This window comes from Corvus hawaiiensis, chromosome 12 (genome assembly GCF_020740725.1).
Source record: "Corvus hawaiiensis isolate bCorHaw1 chromosome 12, bCorHaw1.pri.cur, whole genome shotgun sequence".
Lineage (NCBI taxonomy): Eukaryota > Metazoa > Chordata > Aves > Passeriformes > Corvidae > Corvus > Corvus hawaiiensis.
The window spans coordinates 20,995,486-21,018,052 of record NC_063224.1 but is presented as its reverse complement, the minus strand read 5'-3'; the positions used below and the strand labels follow the sequence as shown (position 1 = coordinate 21,018,052).

Below are 22,567 nucleotides of genomic sequence, written 5' to 3'. Positions count from 1 at the left end.
GGGGGGGGAAAGGTCTTGGACACTGATGCCTGGCCGACTACTTGTGTCTGGGCGTGGTGAGGCCTCGCGCTGGATTTCCCGTTTTTTGACCTCTTGTATACAGTTGTAGAATGGGTATCCTTTTGGCATTGGTCACACCATGCAGCCACCTTGCAAATGTGATGAAAATGTCCTTTTTGGCCACAGCAAAAGCAAATTCCTGGCTCTTCTCCTTGTGATTTAACCCCCATCCTTGTAACTGTGGTGGCCAGGAGCTTCGTAGCAGGTTTTACAGCCTCTGCTACCATACTGGCCATAACTTGTCCTTGTTGTTGTTGTACTGCTCAACTGGCTAGCTCGCGCATATCACTTACTTCCACGCCCCTTGGAAGGGTGGTGAGGACACGTTTTGTGTTTGGATTGGCTCCTTCAAACGCCAACAACTTAAACATACTCTGCTTCGCGTCTTCTGTCACATCTGATTGGCTGGCCAGAGCTTCCCAAAGCCTCTCGATGAAATGCGAGTATCCTTCAGAATGGCCTTGTTGCATGGTGGCAAAGCTGGGTTGAGGCCGGGAATCCGGTACCGCGTTGAAGGCTTGGCGGGCAAGCTGCGCTGACAGATGATGCACGGGCAGCGGGTATTGAAGCTGCACTTGTAAATGTCCATATACTCCAGACCCGGTCAACCTGTCTGGGTTAATATTGTATAGAGGTTCATTCTGCTGTCGTGGACGATTGGCCTCCATCTGTGCTAGTCTTTTCCACTCTCGTTCCCAGTGAAGAAGCTGGGAGGGTGTCAACAGGAGCCTTGCCAGGTTAATGCTGTCTATAGGAGAGTTGGTATCTGCTGTAAAAATCCAATCTAAGGCCATGCAGGCAGCCTCAGATTTTATTCCATGATCTGTTACAGACTTCTTGGCTTGTTGTAAAATGCTGCTCATATCGTCGTTCACCATTCTGGAATATGATGGGACATGCAATTTGCCCTGCCGCTTGCCAGTCTCCCTCCAGGATAGCATCTTTTATAATTCCAGACTACCTCTGCCCCAATCGAGAGGTAGTGGGAACGCCCGTGGCGTAGGGTGGAGGTGGTACGTTATCAAAGTCAGGAGGTGGAGGGGAGGGGAGGGCTCGACTTGAGCCCATTCTTGTAGTTGCAGGGCCGTCTGGGCCATGCCCTTTGGGGGCCCATAGGGCCTGGTTCAGGTTCTTGTTTCCAATTAAGCTTTTCCTCCATAAAGGACAGAGCGCGATCAAGACGATGTTCCATCCAGTGCATGGCCTCTTCAATCTGATGGGCCCATTTCCCCAAGGCCTGCTGATCCCCTCCAGGCCCTGGGGACGGGGGAAGTTCATTGACCACCTCCGGCATTGGGACATCATTGTCTGGCAGCGGAATGGTCTGTGGTTCAGGGCGAGGTCCGGCCAGCAGAGGAGGTGGAGGGGGTGGGCAAGCAGGGTAGAGGCGCAGTTGACAAGAAGGACCGCCCGTTGCTCCGCCCATTGCTTGGTCAACTGTAACTTCTGCCTTTGCCTCCAGTTTGCTTTGAGGTGCTGTGGCGGTAACTTCCTCTTTTGGCTCTGATTGCAAGAGCTCTTTCTCCTGCTCCTGTAGGAGCTCACTGACAGTCTCAAAGTGTTTCTCTGCTTTCTGCCCTTTTATTGCGCTCAGGCCTTTAAACAGTCCACTCAGCCCTCCGCATTGCGTAGTTCAGGCAGGAGCGACAATCCCAGCTGGTGTTGCTATCGCCTCTACCACAGCCACGGCTACTTTTGATTCGGCTTGCATATTTTTCAAGGCATTTATAGCAGTTCTCCAGGTGGGCCCTAAGTTTGTCATTTCTTTCCCTTTTCCCTGGATAGTACAGTCCCACAGGTGATCCCCTACTTCCCTCCACTCAGCTGCATTGAAGGGGAGAGGGGGTACCTGCAAATGTCCATGCTCCCACGCCCATAAAACAAGCTTGTTCAGATCCTTTTCCCTGACTTCCTCCCCTCACTTAGCGAGGATACTGAGGAGCAATTTTTGCGCTGCTGCAAACTCTAAATCCATGCTAGCAGGGTATCACAGAGGGAAGGTAGTGACCCTTCTTACCGGCCGGACCGACATCCTTTGACTCGCGGTCGACACTCTCCGCCCGCAGTATCTCCGTCACTCGTCATCATCAGCCTTCTTTCAGTGATCAGCGAGCGTATCTTCCTCTGAGGAACTGTCCCTATTTGGGCGCCAGAAATAGCCAGAGATCTGCCGGGATGAACCACACTTCTCACAGAGATATGATGGAACTCCGTTTATTCTATTGTCAGTCCCGTAGTTATACCCTAATTCCCCAAGCATGCGTAAGCAAGCTCCATGCTATTGGATCACAGCTGCTATTCACACGACCCTTAATAGCAAGTGATTGGTTACAAACAAATATGCACGTGACTATTGCTAACACAACTTTTCCTCTTTCTGCGGCCAGCGCCTCCTTCTTAACATCCTGTCGACTTGCCACATCAGCATTGTTCTTCTCCTTTTTCCTTACTCAAGGACAGTTCACGAACATAGCTTGGGTTGTGCACGTATACATGTCCCTGTTCACCCAGTCATTCCTCTACAGTGTAACTCTAAACTGAGTGGAATTTATCTTAACAACAAGTTAGTGGCATGGACAGAATCTATTAAAAAAGAGTTTGCATTCATAATTTTGCTTTCAATCCTATACAGTCTACTGTTTTGGTGAGATGCAAGGGTATTATTTAATGAAAATGAGAGATGCCCTTTACTCATAATTATAATAAAAAGCGTTAATGCAGAATGTAGAGATGACTGGATAAATTTTTGAAATTACAATAATACACTCACTGAGGAAAAATTCTTTTATGAAACATTCCATTATTGCTCTTACAGACCCATAATTTGAGGATTACTGCTCAAAAATTCAGATGAAATGATTTTACAATCCTGGGTCCATTAAAGGTTTAAGAATTGTCTGGTTAGATTAGGAAGAACATAGTTGTGAAAAAATGTTGTGTGATTTATTATGCTATTTAAAATTGCAAGACACGTGAAATAGGCTCTATCTGCAGAACAGGCAGGTCACTGCTGTGCTGAATGTGGGACCTTCTCACCTACAGGTAAACTTTGTTTGTACTGACCCACTTATTATTTCTGCATCTTTAGCCCAGTAGAAGTATTTATTATGACATCCATTTCTCTCATCTTAGGTACATCTGACATGATACTATTGATTCTCAGGCCAATCATCCATTAGGAGCCAGAGTGATACGCAAATGTGAATTATAATTATAATAATTCCAACAAAGGAATTGATAAGGAAATGACAAGGCTCAGGTCTGTAGCTCAGCGAGGGTAAGGATCTCCTCAACCCCTGATACTACTAGAGCCACACTGTATTGTTGAAATAAAAAGGCCTAAAGCAGTATCTCTGTGTGCTGCGAGGTGTCCTTTGGTGAACTGTGGTGTTTCCAAGCATTCAGTAAAGCATTCTGTTTCACCACTCTGCCAGACTTTCTCACTATCAAGTGAAAATCAGCAAAAGGGAACCTGGACCTTTCCTTTCTACATCCAGTGTGATCTGCTTCCTGTAGATGCTCCAGAAAGCAACTGTCATCACCATTGCCCTTAAGTAGCTTCAGCCTGGCCTGCTATTTTCTTAAACATTTCTGCCTTTTCTTTCTTATTTGGTGTTTCCTTTCCCATATTATAATTTGGTCTCTTTTTCCATTTTCCTGGCTAAATCTGACTCTGAAACTTTCTGCTAATTTAAAACAAGATATGGTTCCATAAGCGTAACAGTGTGCAATGGTTTTATTGTAGACATGTTTGAAAGTATTTGTTTAACTGAGCTGTGTGTTTAATATTACATGCATGAACTTATGGGCAAATGACAATCACAGTTTAATTAATATTTTTAAATTGCATATCACCCCATGCAAATTAGGTATGCTTTCCTCATTATTTTTAACCAAACTGACATTTAGAATTGCACAGCTCTTTTCTTTGATGGGGCACACATAACTAATAAATATCTGAAATATCTGTCTGAATATGCACCTGGATGTGCATTAAATGGGCCTTTGGTATGGGAGGCCTCACACTGTAAACAGTTATATGTCATGGGCTCAAGAAACCTAGCTCCCCCCCCAGCCACTCATTTCCCTTCCTGCATCCACTTTTGTTATTACAACAGCTTATGAGCATTCTTGGATGTACTATTTAACCTGGCTTTGGGCAGTACCTGATCTAAACCTGACTCTTAGATGACAACCCAAACCAGCATACCTTCAATGTGGTATAGAAACTGTAATTTATATTGTTGCATCTTTTTAGTGAGAATCCTAACTCATGCTGCTAAAAGGTCAGCAAATGCCTCACCTTTACCTCAGCATTCCAGTTCCTCTCACTGCTGTCTTTTGCTTTTCTTATTCTTTCTCCAATATGATCACTCCACCAGGTCCAGTCAGAGTGAAGAGCTGAACCTGGGCCTGTTGATGACAGAATACTCTTAACTGGATCACACCTCACCCTGGAGGCCATGCCAGCAAGTGTTTGTGAGTATGCATGCATGTCATTAGCACAGTTAGACCTTAATGTTGGATGGAAACCCCTTAAGTATGAATTCTACTTGGGGATTACATCCCTTTCATGGGAAACTGAGTACAATAATGTGATTGTTTCATGATGTTGATTTTACCAATCAGTGTTTAATTTGGTGATCGAAGAGTTTCTGACTGCATGTCTCTGTGATATGGCTACAGAATGCGAAGATACAAATTTTTTAAAGCATGTAGGGAAAAATTTCTGTGTTTATAGTGAAATGTAGCAAAACCTCATCTTTGCCCTGAAGGATTAAACTATGCCCTGTAGCACAGGCCTCATTCGTGTAGTTTAAGCACTGGTGCTGTTACTGAGTTTTCTATCATTGTTGGTATTTGTAGCTGAATTAAAGTGCTGCTCAGTGGGTTGCAGCAATCGCGTTAAAGATCTGTGGCAGTGCCGTCGAGGCTCTCTCTGTTCCTTGAAAGAGAGAAGCTGTGCTAATGACAGTGGAGCTGGTACTGGTTCTCAGGGGCAGTATGTGAGCATTTGCAAATGAGAAAACAAGGAAAAGTTCAGCAAACGTCAGGTAGAGCTGGTTCATTGTAGCTGTTTAGGGCAATCTGAGCAGGGGTACCTGTCACCTCGCACTGTTTTGCAATTCTTTTCATGAAGTTCCCAGTTAACTTTTGTCGTCTTGCTGCTTGTAAACACATTAAGCTTTGTCCATTTACAGTGGGACAGGATAGGTTTAAGTCATTTATACTAATCCAAATTGGCTGCCTTGCTGTGGATACGGTACCTGTTTGATGACCAGACGACTTGTTTCACGTTCGGCAGGGCCTGGAAGGGTCCGGGCCTGGGTCCCAGCCCTTGGTACGGGTGAAGGGACTTTGACAGCCGGGTTCCTGGGGAGGCTCTTCTCCCTGCGCCCGTCACGGACCACAGCGTTCACTCCCGGGAGCTGCAGCGGAGCCAACTCCAGTAGCCGCTTCCCGCGCCTCCGCTGCCGCCCGGGGTCCGCAGCGTGGCTCCGGAGGGAACCCTACTGGGAAAAGGCATCCGGGTGACCCGCTGGGCCGAGACAGCTCCCGGCAGGGGGGGCCAGCGGCGGCGGCACTGGGCGCGGCCTCCCGGCATGGGACCGCAGCTCCCCGCACCCGTCCGGCACAGACGCGGCCCCCGCGGGGCGCTGCGCTGGCGCTGGGCCTGGCCTGGCCCGCCCGGCGCGAGGGCTGGCTGCGCCATGGCTACGGGGGCCGGGGCGCCGCGAGAGCGGGGCGATCTGTGCCTGACAGGAAGCCCGGCGGCCGGCGCTGCGCGGGCGCGCTCGGCCCTCGCCTTCCCTTCCGCCCCGGGCCGCACTCCGCCCGTGCCGCCCGCTCGCTGGCGGCGGCCCCTCAGGTGTGCGCGGAGCAGAGCGGGGCGGCGCTGCGCTCCCCTCGCTCTCTGGCCCGGCCGCCGCAGCCGCTCGGCGGGCCTGTCACGTGGGGCAGCGGCGGCGGCGCTGCCGTCTGTCTTCTGCCACCTGCCCCGGAGTGGGAGCGTGGGCCGGACATGGGGACGCCGCTGCGGCGGGCGCCCGCGCCACTCCCGGCCCCCCGGCGGGCGGGGGCACCGTGGGCCGGAGGCGCCGCCAGCTCCTGCGGCTCGGCGTAGCGGCTTGGTGGGTGCGGAGCCGCCGCGGTTCCCCCCGCGCTGAAGGGCAGGCGACAGCGACCCGCCATGGAGAAGGCAGCAGCCGCGGAGCTTCGTCAGGGCGCGCTGGGGCCGCTCACTGCCTTCTGCCTGGGTGAGTGCAGCCCGGCCGCTCCCTGGCGGCGGGGCATGTCCGGGCACGGCGGGCATCGGCTGTGGGGACTGCTGGGCCCCCTCCTTCCCACTTCCCTACCGTGGGTGGGGGGCTCAGGATGGGACGAGGCTGCAACACACCGAATCGTGCCGGCGGAGCCCCCTCCCGTCACCCCGCTTCCGAACGGGGCGAGGGGCGGCGCGGCCGCGGGTCCCTCAGGCACCCACTCGGGCTGCCATGTCCGGCCGCTGCCCGGCGGTGGGGGGCCGCGCAGAGCGCTGCCTGATCCAGCGGAGCCCATCGCCTTGCCCTTGGCTCTGGAACCGCTGCCATAACCTCGCATAGCCCTGAGAAAAAAGTTCAGGAGGCATCGCCGGTTCTTCCCCGGGCTGTGAGCTCGTGCAGGGCGGGCAGCGGCGCCGGGGCTCGGTTAGGGAACTGCCCGGCGCTCGGCCCCGCTGCGTGCCTGCCCGGCCCTTCTCTTGAGTGCCAGCGGGAAAAAACATTTTCTCTCCCTCCGTGTCTCTGCCATATTCTGCTCTCCTCCCTCCCTTTTGCTTGAAGCCGTTGCTCTCCGCTCTGCTTCTCAGCAGGTGTTAAGTTATGGCTGCGTGATGAAGCGTATTACTGGTTTCCAGTCTGTCAGCCCGTTCTGTCAGCGGAGATGTTTTTTGTTAGGCAGAAACGTTGGCGCCTGTGACTAGAACGAGCGAACGATAGGCCCCGCGTATTTAACAGGGACACGTGAAATTAGGAGTTACTAGAGCTGACTGCTCCGTTCCTGCGCCCTGCCAGAGGGTTCTGGTGGGGCAGCGTAGTCAGGCGCACTGGATGCAGCTGGGCAGTGCTGGGGCTGCACTGAGCCCACCAGACACTTGGTAAACTGTCACAGCTCCTTGATCCAGAATGTGTTAACCTCACATCTCTTTGCTAATGCAGTGGATTAGAGTTAATTTTTAATAATCCTAAGTGACAGTTACTATTTGTTATGTAAACGATCAGAAAGGGATATCTGTGGCCAGAGTGCTTGTTCTGTTTTTGTAAAAGTGCTTCCTTAACATCAGTGCTTGTAGGAAGTTGAAGTTTAAAGCTTACTCTGGCTATTTCAAATGTATCTATTTTAATTAACATAAGTACAATGTCAAAAGCTAACTAAACTACAAAACAGTTTGAACATCCAGGTAGTACAACTCTTGTTTTTTCAGAGTCTTAATGGGTTTTCAGAGATGTGCACAGCATGAGGATAATGTCTGCTCCATTGTTTATTTAAAGTTAGAGAAAGATACAAATTTTCAATGTGTCTCTCTCTGAATTTGTTATTGTTTTGGGAGGGGATGTTTTTGGGTTTTTTTTTTTCATTTTGTTTAGAGGTGTTTTGGGGGTTTTTTTGTGGCCCAGTCAGGCCTTTGTTAAACCTTTTGTTATATGACAGAAATAGCATGATTATTGTTGAAATGACTAATGAGATAATAACAGATTATGTAAACTCCAGAGCTGAAGTGAGAACACTTCTTGTATTTAGGTGTGGGTGAGGTCAGGTTGAAAGTTTAGTAGATTTCTGCTTTCTATGACTTCTAGAATTTCACTGTCTGGCTCTTCTTTTCAGCTGGAATGTTTTATTCCTATTCCTTGCACAACTGACAGTAGTGGAAGTTGAGAAACATGAGAGGTGGGAAGCTTGTAAGGTATTTTGCTTCAGTGAACCCATAAGAATACAATGCTGCTACTTTAACTATTTTTGTATTTTATTTCCTGCTTGTCCATCCTTTCCTTTCATCCTTGTTTTTGATTCTTGTTTCTTGCCATTGTTTTCTTGTTTTCCCATGGCCTGTGTGTGGGTGTTTGGTGTCTGTATCAATGCACTGCCAGTGACCATTGCTGTGTGACCTCATCTGTAAACTACTGCTCCAAAGACTGGAACTGGGTTTGTTTCAACTGTTCTTCTGTGAAGCCATTTTGTTTATCATTCTTGAGAAGTTCTGGAGGACATAGAAAGTTATCAAATAAGAAGGAATCAGTGAAGCTGATGTCTCTCCTGGGTGTGGAAAAAGCCTGGTAGCTGTCAGTTGGTTTGGAGGTGCCAAGATGTAAATTTCCCTTTTGATCCAAATAGCTGCTTTCCCAGATGAAAACCTCACCCTGAGAATTATTTAGCAATCCAGATGAATGGCACAGTAAGTTTCCTGCATGGAGTTCAAGCCAACTGAACCACTTCTGGGGTTTTTTTCTGGCTTTCCCATAATTGCTCAATAGTTAAGAAAAAGAGCATCTAGAAAACTTTCGAATACTCTAGTCTCTCACCTGTTTTTATTTTGACAAGGTTTTGTTTTGACAAGAGACAAGAAAATCAGCAGGGAATAGCTGTTCTTTCTTACGGGCCTCTGACAGTTTTGAGAGCTGAGTACTGGTTTACAGTGCTCTTGTGGTTTGATTTGATGGTCTTGAGTGAGCAAAATGGATATTGGACACTGTAAGCTTGTTCAGTTGATTGGGAAAGTATCTGATGTGAGACTTAGATTTTATTTTGAAGAACTGTTTTTGCTTATTTCTTGGTATAAAAGGGTTTGAAAATGAGAGCAAAGAACTCGCAACTGCAGCCAATAAAAGTTTTTTGCAGAGATAAATGAGTATTTTTCAGGGTTCTCTTTCTTAGGTATCTTCCAGGTGTGATGCGTAAGGCTGCCTATAACTGTATTTCTGGTAGTAAACTAGGGCTCTCTGTTTAACAGTCTTCAGTAATGTAGCTCTGAGTTGGCTAGTTCCACTCTATTATGCCCCATGTCTTTATCCTACTTATAAGGGGCCCCTATGCCCACTTAAAGGGCATAGGGGCCCCTTTTAAGCCATGTGAGGAAACCTCTGCTTCAGAGCTTGTGTTCTCTTATGGCTGTTGGGAGTATTCAGGTAGGAAACATGAAGAAAGATTATAGAATGGTAGACCCAGACTTTTCCATACAATGTATCTTCAAACACTGCTTTCAGTTGTACTGATAATAGTTACGCAGAGTATATTCATGTACTTTCTTTGGAGCAAAACCAAGTCTTTTAATTCTCATGAATATAAATTTGTGACATAATCATGGATTAATTTCATCTCAGTCTTTATGACTATATTACTATGGTTACAGAAATAGTGGCACTTTAATATTGTGTGAGGAAATGTTGTGTTGCTGTTACTGCTGTGATCCAGAGTTTGTCACAAATGGATGTGCTGCTTTGCCAGAGTTAACAGAGCTGTGTTGTTTCCTGGTACAGGATGATATTGTTGCTCCTAGGTAGGCTTACTCACCTAACGGAGCAAGCTAGCATAGTGAAAGAAGAAATAATTATATGGCACATTGTTATTATCATATAACAAATGTTACTGTACACTAATTATGTAATAAAATGCTGTTAAAGTCCTTTGAACATTATATTAATGCTTATTAACACAAATCTGTGGTTCAGGTGTGTTTCTCCTCAAACTGTAGCATTACATACACTGCCATTTAGTTCCCCTCCTTCTTTTGTGTGTTCCTAAAAGCTCAGTCCCAAGACCACTTACGAGGGAGAAGTCACTGCCCTTGTCCCTGTGGTAGTGCCCTGAAGTCTGTGATGAGTGATGCCAGGAGCAGTCTTTGTCTCTGTTTTGCAGGGCCTGGCCTCGGCCTGAGGTCTGTAGCAGTCCTTCCAAAATCACTGTCTGCAAAAAGTTCTGGCTTCAGGAAGGAGAAAATCCAAATTGTGGATAGCCAGACATAAGTTGGGAGGGACAGCTGTAGGTGCCTGGGCTGCTGCACTGTCGTGACTGAAAAACGTGACTGGGCCTGAACTGGAAAGCTAAGGGATTGTTTTTTATTTCCACCCCTTTAGTGTCTGGTACTTTTTGTACCTCTTGTGCTGGTTTGAGTTATACCAGAAGGTAGTCAGGGCAAGGGTCATTGTTTTGTGATGTGTTTAGACAGTGTAGAAGACAATGGGGGCCCACACTGAGACATAAATAGTGTTGTCAGCTGCTTCCTAAGTGACTGTTGGGAACGGGGACGGTTTCTCTTCCTCTCTTCTCCTATTGTTGATTGTTTAATGATGTTTTTAACTAAATTCTTGCCAAGAGATTACCTATTAAAAGATTTAGGACTTACCACATGCAAAACAAAGCCAGAGTGAGTGCTTGGGCTGGGATGTTGTAAGTTAAGTTTTTGATAACGTTTTAAACCTTTCTAATTCTTTTAAGCATTTGTCATTTTACTAATAGTCTATTTTTGTAGATTACAGATTACAGTTGAAATGAGAGCAGTCAGTGAAACATGCTGTAATTTTTAGAGAAGTGGCTTAAAGAATGTATGGGGAAACTAATATGGAATTACACGTTAATGCTGACTTCTGGAGCAACAATGACACATGACAAATTTTTTTTGGCAATAACTACTCTTTCCAGATCACTTTAGTGGTATACACTGTGAGAGGAGATTTTTCAGAAAGTGAAGAGTCTTCGGAACTTAATTTGCAAGTCTGATATGTACTGCAAGTATTGCCTCATCCTGTTTTGATTGTATTAGTGGACCTTGTTGAAAACTTCATTGCTTTTGCTTAGTCAAGGCAATCATGTTAGCTTTAGCAGTTGATTTTCAAGGTGACATTTACCTGAGGAGTAAATGTCACCTTGCTTTATTCAGAAGAGATGTATTTAAGTAATAATTGCATTAGTTATCCAGCATTTAAGCAGGTGAAGTCACTAGCTGTGATGATAAATGTTTTAGTGTGATTGTTCTTCTGTGTTCCTCAATTAAAATAAATCCTGTGGAAGATAATTTAGAATAGATTGTCAGTTGTTTCTTTTGGTAGCATGTTTCACAGATACTAAACTTGGATTGCTGGTGACTTGTTTTAGTTCACTGTAGTGAAGGATAATAATTGATTACATGACTTGCCTGTGCCGATAAGCAAAGTTCTTGTTGGAAAACTGCAATACATTTATGCTAACACCCCAGCAAACACCTAGGAATGGTTAACTGCTGACTGCCACCCAGTACCAGTAGAACTTCTGTGAACATTATTTTCTGTCTTTACACAGTGAATCTCTTCCTGACTGGGAAAATAGAAAGCGCTGTTACGTCATTAGGTAAGACATACTTTTCTTATTTGTATTTACTGTTCATTTGAGCTGTTACTGTTTCTTCCCCATACAAAGAGATATTCTAATGAAAGAGAGACTTTTTAAATGATGTTTGTTTAAGACAGACTACCAATGACATCTTTAGAAGTTTGGGACTTTTAAGTCTTCCTGGGCTTTTTCCTGGTGCCAGCCAAGGCCAGGGATCCTTGTCCCAGTGTCAGCCAAGGCCAGGGATCCTTGTCCCACTGTCAGCCAAGGCCAGGGGTCACTGTCCCGGTGTCAGCCAAGGCCAGGGGTCACTGTCCCGGTGTCAGCCAAGGCCAGGGATCCTTGTCCCAGTGTCAGCCAAGGCCAGGGATCGCTGTTGTGGTGTCACCAAGGCCAGGGATCCTTGTCCCAGTGTCAGCCAAGGCCAGGGATCGCTGTCCCGGTGTCAGCCAAGGCCAGGGGTCACTGTCCCAGTGTCACCAAGGCCAGGGATTGCTGTTGCGGTGTCAGCCAAGGCCAGGGATCCTTGTCCCAGTGTCAGCCAAGGCCAGGGATCCTTGTCCCAGTGTCAGCCAAGGCCAGGGATCGCTGTCCCGGTGTCAGCCAAGGCCAGGGATCGCTGTCCCGGTGTCAGCCAAGGCCAGGGATTGCTGTCCCGGTGTCAGCCAAGGCCAGGGATCGCTGTCCCCGTGCCGGGAGGGGGGGCGGCTGGAGCCGTGCGGGCGCGGCTGCGGGTACAAGACAAAGGTGCTGTGTGGAGGCTGCGCCGCCATTTCTGTCGTTTCTGTTCCTGTCCCGGGGCAGGAGCGGCGAAAGGAGCGAGGGCCGCTCGCGTTGGGCTTGGTGAGCGCTTTGCGCGGCATCGCCCTCTCTTACACGCTGTTGTCATTAGTGTTGTTGCCATCACTGTTTGTTTTCTTATCTGGTTGCTGTTTCCAGTAAATTGTTATCTCAACCCGTAATCTGCAGTTTGTCTCTCACCTGAGGGGGTGGGGAGACGAGAGTGGCTGCGTGGGGCTCATTCTCCACTTGGGCTTAAACCACAGCGGGGTTATAGACTGCATCATTGTCACTGTGGTAGATAAAAATTATAAGCTTGAGGCTAAGGTCGTAGTGCATGCTGATATGTTTAGGGGAAAACTGTGTGTTTAGGAAATGTGCCTGGGAGTATCAAGTCAGGGAGAGTGGCTCATTCTTGAAGAAGTTAAAACAAGAATATTAAAAATGTCTCATGAATGTCTGCGTGGAAATTCAACCAGAATCACAGCACCTTGTGTAATTTCCTTCTCTCTAGCAGTGCTGTGACTTACTGACATTATGGGAATATTGTAGTCAGGGTCCTCTTAGTGATTAAGGGCCCTCTTGTGATTGTCAATCCACTGTCATATGTGTAGATGTACTTTATGTCCAAAGAAGCTGCAACTTACATTAAAACATAAAATCGCAAACAAGGGAGATGGGAGGAAAGGATATGGGAAAACAGAAAAGTAATTCTAGGACAGTAGGTCGATTAATATGGGAGCTTGAGTGTTCAAGTCAAAACTAGGGGTTGAGACAAGGTTTAAATCAGGAGAAGGTAGTAATTTTATGATTAGGTAACCTGCTTAAATTAAGCTTGGAGGAAGTGTGGATAAGACATGCAAGACGTGATGTTTGCAACACAGTGTCAGGAAAATTAATCCACAAACACCAGAGGTTTATGTCTGAAAAGGAGACAGAGGGGTTCTGTTACTTTATTCGAATAAAGGGAGAGGCCATGGGGCATTTCCCCTGGGGTCTCTCAAATTTTTGGAGGGCACAGCCTCCTATTTATCCTAATTTCCCGGCTGCATTTCCCTCTCTCTTTCCTCATTGGCTGAGGTACTTGAGAGGTGCAGACTTCCCGAAACGTCTAATACCTAAGACTCCCTTCTAATGTATAAACCCCCCTTTATTTTAATTCTTATGGAATTTATGGTTCTTCTCATTGTTTCTTTCATCTCTCAATATCCAATTTCATTTATCAGCAGAGCTATAGTTTATTTGTAAAGACAAATCTCTTTCTTTCCATTCATCAATCAGTGGAATCCTTCCCATTGTTTCTTTTATCTCTCAGTACTAGTTTTATCTTCCAGCAGGTCCACAGCTTGTTTGTAAAGGCAAGTCCTTCATTCCTTTCAACAGTATTTTCCATTCTTTCATTGGAAAAAGTACAGAGTGTCATTTATGTCCTAGTATGTTCTGCCTGGATGGTTGTTTAGCTTTTGATGGAGTTTGGCATCTGTTGAGTGTATGATACATGAGTTTACAAAGTGTAAACTAAGTAATTACACAGTGGCTTACTTAGACTGGTGATACTGCCTCAGCCTAAAATATGTAGAGCTTCTTCCAGTTGGCTCTGCTGGTTTCTAACACTTTTTTTTTTTTGCTAGAAAGAGAGTTCTAACATCTGGCTTTTTTTCTTCCAAGTATGCTGAAAACTTCAGGGTATTTGTAGTCTTCAGGTTTTCTTGTCTTCATACAGTTTTGAGTTACCTTGTTTCCTGATGGTGTAACTGGAGCTGGGGATAAAAATGATCATCGAAGACTGATCCATGTGTAGCTTCTCTTACCTGTGCTCGCAGAAAGCTAGGTCAGCCTGTTGATAGAGCAGTGTGAGCTCAGATTTTGTCACATCTGTGAGGTGAACCCTCACAGCTGAAGGACTGTGCCTTCGCCATTTCTGGTCAGGGGCAGAAGCAGCCAGCTGGAGACTGGATAAAGTGAAGGGGAGCCTTCAGTCTTCATTTTCCACAGGCGTAAGGGATCTGCATTAAACCATGTGTGCAAGCCCTCCTTGAGGGAGCATTGTGAGAACGTGGGGAGAGTTTCCTGCTGACTCTGAGACAGCTACTTGAGGAAATGTATATTTCAAAGCATTTGGTTTTGAGAGGAGGTTGCAATTTTTCAAGTGCAAAACATCTTTTATCCTGGAGCAGATGGCTGGGATGTGTTCTTTGTGACTGGGGCAGGCCCTAGTGCAGGAGAGTGTAAAGCTGCAGGATTTATTTTCATCTGGGGTTGTCTGAAAATTTATTCCGGCAGAGCGTAGTACCCTCAGTGCTGTCCTTTGGTGAAGCTCAATGTCTGTTTTATTGCAGTTGCTCTCGCAAAAATAGGAGTAATATTATTAATGTAAACTTTTTGGAAACTTCATTGTCATTATTTGTGGCATATTTAACTGGCAGAGGGAATCTACTGCTGTTTACAGTAGAAGAAATCCATTTGATTATTACAGAGAGAACCTCATTAAGATTTATGCCCTCTTGATAGAAACTCTGAACTCCAGTATCTTCTGGCATTTGTTTGAAGTTTGGGGTTTTCTTTTTCTTTGTTTGTTTTTTTGTTGTTGTTTGGGGTTTTTTTTAACTGTGGAAGATGTATTATTTTCTGTCTTTAGAATTTATTTTTTCTTCATCTCAGTAAGATTTTTGGTGGGTTGGTTTGCCAATCCAGGAACTGGTAGTTTTATATTTCTTCAGTAACGCTAAATGTGGGAAGTTTAAGCAGTTTGGAGTTTTTAGTTAATTGGAATTACACTTTTCTTCTAGGTTTGTGCAGAAAGGCTGTGGAAAGACAGAAGAATTGTTGTAAAAGTGTTATCACTGCTATTCTTCTGTGTTGTCACTGATAAGGCCTTCAGAATCCAGGACTGCACCTTTCTATTTAGGAACTTCTCTTTCCTTTAGATATTTTGGCAATTTGAACAGGCCCTTGTTTATTTTCCTTAAGGAATCACAATGTCAAGCTGAAGCCCAGCTTAATAACACAGGACTTAGGTATGTGTGTGATTTTGCAGACTTCATGGCCAGGAGCTGAGGAGGGAAGTGGGACCCTTTTATTGATACTGAAGCCACAACAGTATAAAATTCTGCCTTTGTGTGTGTCTTGGTTTTGAAAGACAGGTGTCTGCTAAGGAAGGCAGAAGCCTCCCTTGAAGTGGCAGATGTAACCCCCTTCCCTCCGAATTATTATAATTTTGAAATCAAGGGCTTTTAGGCAAAGATGTGGGAAATAGGAATAACAGTTCTTTACTGTTATATATCTATATGTGTATAACCAGTCAAACAAACAGCAATAACCATGGCAGTAACAGCAAACAATCACAAACCCAGTGCCAGCCTTCTCGGCTGTCAGGCCCTTTCCCCTCGGGTGCAGTTCCGCTCGCAGCCGGCAGGGGCGCTGGCGGCTCCCGGTGAGCAGGGCAGGTGCGATGGTTCCCCCGCGGCTGCAGGGGGCGCTCCGGAGCGAGCTGGGGGAGCACGCGGCACCGGTGCCCTGGGATCCCGGGAAGGGATGGGACAAAGGCTTCACAAACCCCTGGCCGGACCCTTGGGAACGGCAGGCTGGAGCGGCAGGCTGGAGGGGCAGGCTGGAGTGGCAGGCTTGAACAGCAGGGACGAGCACAAATCCCGGGTGGCAGAAGTGATATATCCAAGTGGGGAACCCCCCGGAGATCTGGGCAGGCAGGGTGAGCAGGGCTACAACGTAGCGAAGGCTTGAAGCAAGGGCAGGGCAGGGCGGCCACGGCCCAGCCTCCAGCGGAGCAGGGAAGGCGGCTTTGGGATCCTGGTGTTGTTTCCAGCAGAAAAAAAAGTGGCTGAAAAAAGAAGCAGCAGCCTCTCTCTCCTCGAGAGTGAACTGACCACACACCCAGGTGAAACAAAAGGAGTAGCCAGGTCTTTTGTTTTCTCTTAAGCACGCAGCGATTTATCGTCTTAGTAACAGAATGGAGGAAAATTCCTTTAACAGAAAAAAAACTAGACCTCTTAAAACCCCAACATTATCCACCCCGAATTTTTTCCCATACTAACATGTTACATGAAACTTAACCCTTTTAACCATATAAATACATGCATCACCCGAATTATATACATATATACATGCTGATACTGATACAAGTACAGAGCCATGGGTAGTTCACCCTAAAACAAGGTCCCCTTGAGGTAAGCATCGGGTCTCTCCATCCCTTTGCATCACCCACCAGGTGCAACCTGGTCCCTGAGCAAAAACAACCCCACGGATGGGTTTGTCTTTGCTCAAGGCAGACTAACCCAAACAGTTTTTCCAAGCATACCTCTCATATGCACCACTGGAACCTTATCCCCGTCTGTTGTTTGTAGGGGTTTGGATTGGGCAGGGCCTGCTCGGCTGGTGGAGCCTCGGGTGTTAACTAACCAGGTGGCTCTTGCTAAATGCATCTCCCAGTTTTTGAAAGTCCCCCCACCCAGTGCCTTCAAGGTGGTTTTAAGCAGTCCATTACACCGTTCAACTTTCCCAGCTGCTGGTGCATGGTAAGGGATGTGGTACACCCACTCGATGCCATGTTCTCTAGCCCAGGTGTTTATAAGGCCGTTCTTGAAATGAGTCCCATTGTCAGACTCGATTCTCTCAGGGGTACCATGCCTCCAAAGGACTTGCTTTTCCAGGCCCAGGATGGTGTTCCGGGCAGTAGCATGAGGCACAGGATAGGTCTCCAGCCATCCAGTGGTGGCTTCTACCATTGTGAGCACATAGCGCTTGCCTTGGCGTGTTTGAGGCAGTGTGATGTAATCAATCTGCCAGGCCTCCCCATACTTGTATTTGGACCATCGCCCACCATACCACAGAGGCTTCACCCGCTTGGCCTGCTTGATCGCAGCGCATGTCTCACAATCATGGATAACCTGGGAGATACTGTCCATGGTTAGATCCACCCCTCAATCTCATGCCCACTTATAGGTGGCATCTCTGCCCTGATGGCCTGAGGCATCATGGGCCCATCGAGCTAGGAACAACTCTCCTTTATGTTGCCAATCCAAGTCTATCTGGGACACCTCTATTTTCGCAGCCTGATCTACCTGTTTGTTGTTACGATGTTCTTCGTTAGCCCGGCTCTTGGGAATGTGAGCATCTACATGACGGACTTTCACGGATAGCTTCTCTACCCGAGTGGCAATGCCTTTCCACTCCTCAGCAGCCCAGATTGGTTTTCCTCTGCGCTGCCAGTTTGCCTTATTCCACCTTTCCAGCCAACCCCACAGAGCATTGGCTACCACCCATGAATCATTGTAGAGGTAGAGCTTTGGCCACTTCTCTCTTTCAGCTATGTCCAGAGCTAATTGGACAGCTTTGAGCTCAGGAAATTGGCTCGATCCACCTTCTCCTTCAGTAGCCTGTGCAACTTGTCGTATGGGGCTCCATACAGCGGCTTTCCATTTCCGGCTAGCGCCTACAATTCAGCAGGAAGCATCAGTGAAGAGGGCGTATTGTCTTTCACTCTCTGGTAGCTCGTTATATGGTGGGGCTTCTTCGGCACGTGTCACCTGCTCCTCTTCTTCTTCAGAAGATAACCCAAAAGTCCCACCTTCCAGCCAGTTCGTAATTATTTCCAAGATCCCAGGGCGACTTGGGTTTCCAATTCGGGCGCGCTGCGTGATGAGGGCAATCCATTTGCTCCAAGTAGCGTCGGTGGCGTGATGCATGGAGGGAACCTTTCCTTTGAACATCCACCCCAGCACCGGTAGTCAGGGTGCCAGGAGGAGTTGTGCCTCTGTGCCGATTACTTCTGAGGCAGCTTGGACTCCTTCATGAGCTGCCAAGATTTCCTTCTCTGTTGGAGTGTAGTTGGCTTCGGACCCTCTGTAGCTTCAGCTCCAGAATCCCAGTGGTCGGCCCCGAGTCTCACCAGGCACCTTCTGCCAGAGGCTCCAGGACAGACCATTGTTCCCGGCTGCAGAGTAGAGCACGTTCTTCACCTCTGGTCCTGTCCTGACTGGGCCAAGGGCTACGGCGTGAGCGATTTCCTGCTTGATCTGGGCGAAGGCTTGTTGCTGTTCAGGGCCCCAGTGGAAATCATTCTTCTTGCGGGTAACCAGGTAGAGAGGGCTCACGATCTGGCTGTACTCGGGAATGTGCATCCTCCAGAAACCTATAGCGCCTAGGAAAGCTTGTGTTTCCTTCTTGTTGGTCGGTGGAGACATTGCTGTGATCTTATTGATGACCTCAGTGGGAATCTGACGTCGTCCATCTTGCCACTTTACTCCCAGGAATTGGTTCTCCCAGGCAGATCCCTTGACTTTACTCTTCTTGATGGCAAAGCCAGCTTCCAGGAGAATTTGGATAATTTTCTCTCCCTTCTCAAATACCTCTGTTGCCGTGTTCCCCCACACAATGATGTCATCAATGTACTGCAGACGTTCTGGGGCCTCACCCTTTTCCAGTGCAGCCTGGATCAGTCCATGGCAGATGGTGGGACTGTGCTTCCACCCCCAGGGCAGTCGGTTCCAGGTGTATTGCACAAGCCTCCAGGCAAACTGGGGCCTGCGCTCTGGTGCCAGAGGAATGGAGAAGAATGCATTAGCAATGTCAATAGTGGCGTACCACTTTGCTGCCTTGGACTCCAGCTCGTACTGGAGCTCCAGCATGTCTGGCACGGCAGCACTCAGCGGTGGAGTCACTTCATTTAAGCCATGATAGTCCACAGTCAATCTCCATTCCCCATCAGACTTGCGTACAGGCTAAATGGGGCTGTTGAAGGGTGAGTGGGTCTTGCTGACCACCCCTTGGCTCTCTAGCTCACGGATCATCTTGTGGATGGGGATCACAGCATCTCGATTTGTCTGATACTGCTGATGGTGCACTGTCAAGGTAGCAATTGGGACACATTGCTCTTCCACCTTCAGAAGCCCAACTGCAGAAGGATTTTCTGATAGTCCAGGCAAGGTGCTCAATTGCCTAATGCCTTCTGCCTCCACAACAGCTATTCCAAACACCCACTTGAGTCCTTTTGGGTCTTTGTAATAGCCGTTCCAGAGGAAGTCTATGCCCAGAATACATGGGGCCTCTGGGCCAGTCACAGTCAGATGCTTTTGCCAGTCAGGCTCACCTCAGCTTCCTACAGGGTCAACTGCTGTGATCCCTCTGTCACCCCAGCCATGCATGTCCCGATGGCATTAAAGTACACTGTGCCCCAGTATCAACCAACGCATCATATTTTTGTGGCTCTGATGTGCCAGGCCATCGAATCCACACTGTCCAGAAAACCCAGTTCTCCCGTGCCTCTTCCTGGCTAGAGGCAGGGCCCCTCTAGCCCTGGTTATCATTCTTTCCCTGGGCGTACATCCTCGAGGTACCTTCAAGGGGATCCGACATATCATCCTCCCATCTGTAACACCTGGCAGCTCGGTCACGGGAGGCTGAGGCTACCTTCACCTTAGCGGAACCCCCTCGGTTAGTGCAGCCCTCCTTGAGTTCACGCACCCGCGCTGCCAGGACAGAGGTGGGTTTCCCATCCCACCTTCTCATGTCTTCCCCATGCTCACACAGGAAAAACCACAGCTCAGCTCGTGGGGTGTACCCTCTCTCTCTCTAGCTGGGGGACAGCGGGCTCTGACTTGGGGGCCTGTGACTTGCACTGGTGCCGCACTGACCTTCCTCATCTCCTCCCTCATCCCCCGATCTCTTCTTTAAATTACTCTTTGAGGTCCTTAACCACGGCAGAGACATGAGCTTTCAGTGGGCCACTGACCATACTGTCATAATTTCTGAGCTTGTTGGCGACGTAACCCACTGTTTCTCGGTTGTCCTTGGCATTAATTGTTGCAGTGAAGGTGGTGTATTGCGGTGGCCCTAGCTTTGCCAAGTTCCACATCATCTGTCCTGTACACCTGACCTTATCGGGGTCATTATCATGCTGTCCATCTTTCCCAAAGAGTACCTCTAATACTGCCACCTCTCTTAGCTGTTGGATCCATTCCTCGAGTGTCTTCCACTGCATTCTATGATGGTACTCCTGCATTCTTTCTTTTTGAATGAACCTTTCTCTCACACTCATTAAGAGCTGCTCCCAGAGAGAAAGGGGCCCTGGCTCCCTCACAAATATCTGGTCCACACCTGGGTCCTGGGTCAGCAATCCCAGATACCTTGCCTCACCACTATCCAGTTGCACACCTGTGCCCATAAGGTCCCAAACCCGAAGCAGCCAGGTTGTATAGGGCTCACACCCCCTTCGCAGAATGTCTTTTCGCATACCACGGAGACTGTCGTACAACAGGGCCTCAGTGATGTTTTTTGGCTCTGGCTCTCCTGCTGGTTGTGAGGGCCCTGGTTCCCCACCATCATTAACTGGTCATACTGATTTGGTCTTATACTTCCTCCTTTGCACAGGGGCGACTGCTGCTGGATGGTTGTAGCATCCATGGGTTCCACTGCTGCACCATCGGACTCTCCCCCTTTGGCGCAGGGAGAGGGTTTCCCACTAGCTGAGGAGGTGTATTCCCTTAGCACCTGGCGCATCTTGTGCACCTCCTTCACCAGTGCCCCCACTAAATCTGGGTGGTTCATTTCTGGGGTGGGCTGTTGGGCAGTATCAGGCTGTGGGGCAGGGTCTCTAGTGTCTGGGGCTGTGTTAAGCTCTGGGGCCGTATCTCTAGTCTCTGGGGCCGTGTCAGGTTCTGGGGCAGGATCAGGCTCTGGGGCTGGATCTCTAGTCTCTGGGACTGGTGTCTGTGTCCAAGTCAATCTCAACTTATCAATGAGTGCTAAATAGAGTAGGCCTATCAGCACCAGTTGGTTAGTATCCAGAGGAAATCTAAACCCTTCAAAAGTTGGTGGGGTGGGCCCAAAGAACTGGTTGAGGAGTTGGGAGAAAACTTCCCCTGGTGTCATTTCCTCACAGAAGGTACCATTTTTAACATAACCCCAAAAACATGCACTTAGTGTGTGACAGCTCTTTATCCATGTGCCCTTTATCCATTCTGGAGGAAGTTAAAAGCCCATGAATTCCTCATCTTCTCAACCCGTAGTGCAAACTGGATAACAGCAATGGTAGCCTTAGTCAGAGGACCCATGTTTAGGTAAGGAGCTGCAAAGGGGAAGAATATAGCCACAACCACCTGCCACCCGAACCAGGGTAAACTAGACCACATAGTGCTGCCTAGCAAGATTCCTATATCCAGCACACAAAATTAAGTTATCCAGGAACTGTTATTCCTTTTTCACCTCTCTCTCTTAATGCCCTCAGGCCCCACGGTTGAGTGCCAAGATCTGTCTTGGTTTGAAAGACAGGTGTCTGCCAAGGAAGGCAGGAGTCTCCCTTGAAACAGAAGAAAAAAATATTGCAACCCCCTTCCCTCCGAATTATTATAATTTTGAAATTAAGGGGCTTTCAGGCAAAGATATGAGGAATAGGAATAACAGTTCTTTACTGTTATATATAAAACAAGGCAAACAAACAGCAATAACTATGGCAGTAACAGCAAACAATCACAAACCCAGTCCCAGCCTTCTTGGCTGTCAGGCCCTTTCCCCTCGGGTGCAGTTCGGGGCACTCCGGAGCGAGCTCGGGGAGCACGCGGCCCTGGTGCCCTGGGATCCCGGGAAGGGATGGGACAAAGGCTTCACAAACCCCTGGGCAGCTGATCCCGGACTCTCAGGAACAGCAGGCTGGAACGGCAGGGATGAGCACAAATCCCAGGTGTCAGACGAGATGTATCCAAACTCCGGAGCTGCAGTGGAACCCCCCGGAGGTCTCGGCAGGCAGGACGTGCGGGGCTACAGAGTAGTGAGGGCTCAAAGCAACGGTGGGGGCAGGGCGGCTGCAGCCCGGTTCCCAGCGGGGCAGGGAAGGCGAGCTTGGGATCCCGGGGTTTCTCTGGTAGAAGGAAGGAAGGCAGCCAAAAAAGCAGAGGTCTCCAGAGCTGACGAATTCCTTCCAGCCTCTCTCTACGTCCAAATGCCAGGAACTCACAGCCCACAAGCCCAGGTAAAAGAGAGTAGCCAGATGCACCCCTGCTCCTGTGGCCAGGTCTTTTGTTTTTCTTAAGCACCCAGTAATTTGTCCCCCTGGCAACATGTATGGGGAAAATTCTTTAAGAGAAAAAGAAAACAGAAGGAGAACTCCTAAAACCCCAACAGATGTTACAGCTGATCGTGTACATTAGGAAACTGTACATTATTCCAGAAGAAAAAATGCAGTGATATTACTTCAAAAAAGCTGGGATACTTAAGTAACTATTGCTCAAAGTCTTTGTAATTACTTCCTAAAACTGAGAAACAAGTACTTGGGAGAAAAATAGCTCCACTAACTACACTGGTGAATGTGTGAATGGAAGTCATCATGCAGAGCCATCAGCCTGTCAATGGGACTTCCTCAGAATGGAACTAAATA

General features: G+C 48.0%; 1 protein-coding gene across 2 annotated transcripts in view; it reads left to right on the top strand.

Annotated features, from left to right (window-relative positions):
• Positions 1–5,948: 5,948 nt before the first annotated feature.
• The window catches only part of LRP3 (LDL receptor related protein 3), a 35,844-nt gene continuing 19,225 nt past the window's right edge, over positions 5,949–22,567 (top strand). The window contains exons 1-3 of one of the 2 annotated variants that reach the window (XM_048316512.1): positions 5,949–6,317; positions 7,924–7,986; positions 11,371–11,418. In XM_048316512.1, the coding sequence (XP_048172469.1) occupies positions 7,980–7,986; positions 11,371–11,418 (55 nt within the window). In that variant the 5' untranslated portion in view covers positions 5,949–6,317; positions 7,924–7,979. The remainder of the gene's footprint in view (positions 6,318–7,923; positions 7,987–11,370; positions 11,419–22,567) is intronic. The other variant, XM_048316511.1, reaches the window with a different exon arrangement.